This window comes from Toxotes jaculatrix, chromosome 1, assembly GCF_017976425.1.
Source record: "Toxotes jaculatrix isolate fToxJac2 chromosome 1, fToxJac2.pri, whole genome shotgun sequence".
NCBI lineage: Eukaryota > Metazoa > Chordata > Actinopteri > Toxotidae > Toxotes > Toxotes jaculatrix.
Genome location: NC_054394.1, coordinates 17707039 through 17713184, shown reverse-complemented (window position 1 = coordinate 17713184; position 6146 = coordinate 17707039). Strand labels below are relative to the sequence as shown.

At 38.6% G+C, this 6146-nt stretch overlaps 1 protein-coding gene across 2 annotated transcripts; it reads left to right on the top strand.

Moving 5' to 3' along the window:
• Nucleotides 1-1557: 1557 nt before the first annotated feature.
• marveld3 (MARVEL domain containing 3) lies at nucleotides 1558-4311 on the top strand. Of its 2 annotated transcripts, none has more exons than XM_041054316.1 (4): nucleotides 1558-1650; nucleotides 2150-2418; nucleotides 2589-2686; nucleotides 2920-4311. In XM_041054316.1, exons 2-4 carry the CDS (start codon nucleotides 2153-2155, stop codon nucleotides 3528-3530), a joined length of 975 nt encoding a protein of 324 aa, XP_040910250.1. In that variant the 5' UTR covers nucleotides 1558-1650; nucleotides 2150-2152; the 3' UTR covers nucleotides 3531-4311. The 2 variants fall into 2 exon arrangements, with proteins under 2 accessions (XP_040910250.1, XP_040910322.1); XM_041054388.1 differs by having other exon boundaries at nucleotides 1583-1650; nucleotides 2153-2418.
• The last annotated feature ends 1835 nt before the right edge of the window (nucleotides 4312-6146 follow it).

The following is a 6146-nucleotide window of genomic DNA, read 5'->3' as shown; positions in this document are numbered from 1 at the left end:
GATGCCCGTCGAACTTCACAATAAAAGTTTTCATCTTTATCCAAAGACCATCCCCTCCTGCGATGTACTGTGGGCCAGTGGTGGAGGAAATACTCAAGGTGAATGAATACTTCCCTAAAAATACTGCATAACAAGTAATGGAATGAAAATGCTACTTCAGGATAAACATTTTAGTACAATTAAGAAATGTAAAGTAAAAGTACCTGATACTTGCAAATGTCCCACATGAATACTTTGCCATTGTATATTCATTAGATTGCTATTGCTCATGCATTACAGCTTATGTAGCATTTTACTGCTGGAGTTGGCTGAGGTGGAGCTAATCTTTTATCAACTTTATCTTTCCCTAAAAAATGTAGTGGAGCGGAAGTGCAAAGCGTTGTGAAAAGGAAATATTTTTAAAAATATCTCAATTTTGTACTCAATTACAGTAGTTGAGTAAATGTATTTAATTACTACACCTGTGGCCAGTGACCTCTGGGGCGCTCAGGGGGTAGCACATAAGAGAACGTCCCAATACAGTTATTGTCACATTACACTAGCTCCTTACCAATCTCACAGTAGGTGGCAGTAAGTAACTGTGTGGAAAGCTGATTAGGAAGCTGATTAGTTCATAAAACTGTGAAGCTGTGGGATTTATTGTGTAGCAGTTTGCTAATTGTATCAGTTCAGAAATATACCCAAAATAACTACAAATATATACAATTAAATATATAATTAAAATAAACACTGCAAACTAGAGTTTGTCACAGGATCTCTTCCTAAAGATGTGAATTAAATTAGGTCAAGCCCACTGATAGTACACCCTCGAGTGTTTAGGGCCCCTGAAAACTTGAGGTCCTGTGTCTGTAGCTGCAAATCCAGCCCTGTAGCAGAGGTACTCAAAGGGCATGAAAAAAAATATCGTAGTCAGACATATTCAGGAATAACTTACAGCCATTTAAGGGTTCCTAAAGTAAGGTAAACTGTAGAGGAAGAAGAGGGACCTTCTATCTTGAGATTGTGCTCTTTGCTTGAAATGAAAGTTGTATCATCTTCTTTGGTCATGACTTGTAGAGAATCGAATGAATATAGACAAACAAGTGAAAACGTATCTGTCCAATATAATTACAGGACTAAGCATGAGTTCACAGAAGTGACATTTATTTTGAAATGTATCCATGCCTCACTGGAAATACAAACAGGACTTTTGCCGCGAGCTTCGTAACTTCAGCGTGACCGCGTGAGCTGTGTGCGTTAACGTCCGGGTTCAGGCATGAATCGTAAATTTTTTGTATTTGGAAGTTGAGCACGACTTACACCAGCATATTTTTTTACACACTTTACGGTTTTTACTGAACTGCCTGAGTCATGTAATATTTACATATAAACTGACCAATGAATTAAACGTTGTAGTCTGTTTTTATTGTGTTATAAACAATATAAAATAAAGTGCTTACAATGCAGTGCAACACTACATATTTATCATTCATACTTTAGATCAGCGGTAGAAATCTCACTCATATTTTTAGGCCGAAACTGGTGGGCGTGGCACAGCACAGGTGAGCTACAGGAGCAGGAAATCTCAAACACAGGAAGTTGTGGAAAGAGAAGGTAGATTGTTTTCTCGGCGGTAACGAAAACAAGACCACATTAAGGACATAATCAAGGGTAGGAAATAATTATGGTGTATATTTTGTTTTATTCACGAGCCTACAACTATTTCACACTATTTCACTACACTACTTAAAAACATCGAAAGACACGGATGAACTTAGCAACAGGAAAAGCCAGAGCGTTGCTTTGATTTGTGAGCCTTTTAAAAGAATATCCTTAGGGCTCCCACGCTGAAATAATATCGCATGTGATCAAGGAAAAGTCAGATTAAATTTGCTGATTAAAAAAAATCATTACTAGTATGTCTTATATCCGTATGTCGGCCCCAAAATCATCACCACCTGTTCTGCTTCCTCCTCTCCTTGTCACTTTATGAATAAAGAAACCTCTGTCTTTGGCCGTTTATCTCACCCAGCCATTAATCTTCATTAAATAATCCTCCATGCTGCTTTACTGTCTGCAGTGGCAGTAACAGAGACTCTAGCCAACTATCCACTTTGTTTATTAGAGCCTGTAACAGGATTCATATCTATAATCTTCTTTTTGTTGGTAGAAGATGCCGGAGAGGGGAAGACACCACCAAAGGAGTGATGATGTGTATGCACATTACAAGGCCACGGACAGGGACTATTCACACAATGGAGACGACTCTTCATATGATCGCAGAGGTTACAACCAAAAGCCAAGAGAAATGGATGAGAGAGGCTCTGCTGGTGACAGGAGGGCCAAACAAAACAGACAGAGGGACATGACAACTGCCTCTCACAAGGAGCCACCTGCTTACAGAGATCACGACCACAACCATGAAGGACCCTCAAGGCTGTAAGGGACCTTGTACTTTCTATAAACAAGGCCCTGCACTCGCTGTCATGTCTTTCCATACAAACTGAAGAACACCTGTGGCAGGGTTATGTACTGTATTTACATGTATTTTATTTTATAGGGAACTAATTAATTTTGTGTCACTGAAAAAAACTGTCTTTTGTTTGTAGGTCCACGGAGACATCAGTGCAATACTCTGAAGGGCAGTATTATGAACAACAACACAGACAAGCTCTTTACAATCTCAGATACGTGTTAACCAGTAGAGGCAAGTATTCTTTTTTTTTTTTTAAGGATTGAGTTGAAACAGGCATAGGAATTTTTTTTCCTACTGTTAATTTGAACATCGGGGCTCCAGCTATCGGTTAATCTGACTATCATTTTCTCAATTAACCGATTAATCGTTCAATCAGTGACACAATAATTGACTCACCATTTCATCCCTACCCTCACTGCTTCATGTTGCTATACATTCACATCAGTACTATGTTTGTCTCCCAGGTCTTTGCCAGGTCATGGAGCTGTTCGTTAATATGCTTATCGTCATCTGTGCCGGAGTGCCCTACAGCAACAATGGGGGTTACCGTGACCTGGCCAGCCTCGGTGGACTCTACTATTATTACTACGGTGGAGCCGGTGCCTTCACAGGAGCCGAGGCAGACAAGGTGAAGGAGCTGGACCTGCTGTTCCACCAGCTCAAGCGGCCTCCGTACATCTTCACCATGGCCTGCGGTGGGGTTTTAATGATCTACGCTTGTGTCATGCTTGCCCTGGGGATTTTCAGAGTCCCTTACCGCTGGCCCCCTGTGCTGCTGGGGGAAGCTCTGCTGAACTTCCTGATCGGCCTGGGCTACATCCCTGCTCTGGCCTTCTACTTCATTAAGCTGCAGGAAACCTACAATAATCCCATCTGTAAAGAGAGAGAGCAGATGTACAAGAGCAAAGGGCACAAGGGCTTTGACTGCCAGTTCAATGGCGCAGATATCGCAGGAGGTCTCTTTGGGGTGCTGGGGGTGTTTGTTTTCATCTTTGGTGCAGTGTTAGCTGTCAAAGCTTTCAGGTCAGTGCGGGAGCTAAAGAGGCAAAGGACAAACGATGACAATAATTTTTAAGATGGTTTTTCTCCATGACATATGGCAAAAGTGGGATTGAGTAGAAATCCCTGTGACAAGAAAACATGGAAGGCTTTCATCATATTAGGTGTAACTGTGTATTAACTCCTCTTGAATGTGATCGGAGAATCAGATTTTTATCCACTTTTTACGCTTCAATGAAGTTTTTATATTTGATTTCAGAGAATACTTTTTTATTATTACCTGTTTTCCAGTTTACAAACCTCTGTATAGTGTCTGTTACATTTTGTATAAATTTGTAGGTATAATAAACTACTCAAATGGCAAATTAGGTTTTTTCAGTCATTTACATGACATTTGTGCAGAGAAAATACTTTGAAACTATAAACGTTATCCAGGTGCACTGCCAAAGGCCTAGATCAGAGGTGTCCAACCAAGCAGCAGCACACCAGATTTGACTCATTTAATCAACTAATCTCAGTCTTCAGACAATTGATTGGTCAAAACGTGTGCTCTTGATTGGTTGGAACAAAAACCTGCAGCCACATGGCCCTTTGTGGAAAAGTTTGGACACCTCTAGCCTAAATCATTCGTGTCCCACACCTAAATTATTGGCTACATTATCTCACTTTATTCTGTTGATCATTAATCCTGGCACATGACAGACTGTTGTTGTAAAAGACTGAACTGACTCTTTCATGGAACCAAATGTCTTGAGCTCTTTAAAGGAAAATGTCCAGTTACCAGTGTCAGATGTATTTTCTGCATCAAGGGAGACAAGGGCAACAAAGCGTCGTTTGTTTTGAACTTTGTCCTCGGATTTGGATGTTCTTATTTTGTCTTAGTTTGTATACAATTAAATCTGATAAAAAAATCTAAAATTTCCACAGTATTTCTAAGGAGTAAATCATTTATCCACTGAGCGACAGTATCTTTGCAACTCTACTGAGTCAGACTTTGTTCCTGCCTGAAAGTCTTCTATCACTTAAAAGAAAAACCATTGATACCAGGAGTCTTGTAACATTTAACCTTAATTTTCCTTGTAATTTGTCATTGTACTAGAGATGTCATTCTAAACTTCACCAATAGATGGCAGATCTACTGTGTTTAGGAATTTACCCATGACTCCAACACATGGAACTTGATTGCACATATTTCTACAGCAAGGAAGTGGTCTCTGTTTCCTCTGATTCGTTTTCTAAGAATTTAGGCTAATACAATAAGAGAAAACATCAATAGAAACCAAGTCAAATAGATAAATAACCTCCAGCTACATCATAGTAGGAAAAAACCCCCAGTAAATCTGATCATATTTATTGGCATGAAATCATAATAAAAATGGTGAGCAAAATGGACACTGGACACAGAAAAAAAAAATCACAGTAAAAAGTTTTATTGCTACTTGGCTTAAAGTTAATTTAAAAACAGCTTGTCTGCTCAAAACTAATGATAGCAGCATTTCAAATAAAACGACTACCTTCCACTCTCAAAATTCAAGGGAGTACAGTTCTGTCTGACAAGCAGCAAAAGTGCTCATTGTTAGTCCTGTTCCTAAATAATACATCTTGTAATTATTAAACATAAAACTAAATTTTAGCAGTAATCTGCATGCTAGAATACAAACCCAAAAAATATTAGATATGTTCCATTTTGTACAAATAAATCACATTTTATATGCACTGTTATGTTTTTATGTTGACTTATATTTAGGGCATGCTTTCAACATTAAATACAGTTAGAATTAGTACCTTCAAATAAAGTACCATAATGAGAGACAGTTTTCTGTAGAATCCCAGTCACTTCAAATTCTGTAGTGGAGAGGGAAATATAGATTTGCATGAAACAATGAAGTACAAAAATAAACATCAGCTTCTTGGCATTGAGAAAAAAATATTTCAAGCATTTCTAGAAAATAATATACAGAAAGAAACTGTGATATTAAACAATGGCTACTTTGGTCACATGTTAAACAACTGGAGCGTCTTCCATTAGTTTCATTCACCATATTCACGCAGAATGACAGTCAGTCCATTATTCACACAAGCATGCATACACTTACTGAACGTGTGCACTTAAACTTCATTTTACATACGCACAAACAGACATTTTGCACCATACTGTAGTTGTACAAGGAACTTGTTAAGTTGTGCAGAGAGGAAATTATGCTTTACAGTTAGGAAATGATAAGCCATTAAAAAAAAAAAAAAAAAAAACACTGACACTGTAGCCTACTCAAATGCACATACCCCCTATTTTGGTGCAGGAAGGGGGTTATGAGCATTATACAACAGGACCCCCCTCCACTAAAGAATTAAAGGGAATATTTTAATTCAATGCACTGTACCCTGTGCTCCCTCTTCCTGTATCTACGCACACAGTCAGCATATGTACATGCACACTGATTAGTCTACTAATGAGTCAATATTCAAATATGCTTCATGTTGGAAATGTATATTTGACAGGACTGTAGGTGAATACATGTATATGATGTTTACCAGGAGACAGACTGAATTAAAGTACGAGTGTGCAACTGTATAAAAAACCGACCCAGGTGGTTTTGAAGAGCACTAAACATAGCAGTGCAAATACAGTCGAAGCCTGACTTGGCAAAACTGGGACCAGAATAATAAAACTACTGCAAATGAGCAAAAAGGA

What these genes read in the sequence shown, in the direction of transcription:
- marveld3 (XM_041054316.1), top strand. Translation starts at nt 2,153, where the DNA reads ATGCCGGAGAGGGGAAGACACCACCAAAGGAGTGATGATGTGTATGCA. An exon ending in CATGAAGGACCCTCAAGGCT is followed by an intron (nt 2,419 to 2,588) that starts GTAAGGGACCTT and finishes TTTTGTTTGTAG; the next exon opens with GTCCACGGAGACATCAGTGC. An exon ending in ATACGTGTTAACCAGTAGAG is followed by an intron (nt 2,687 to 2,919) that starts GCAAGTATTCTT and finishes TTTGTCTCCCAG; the next exon opens with GTCTTTGCCAGGTCATGGAG.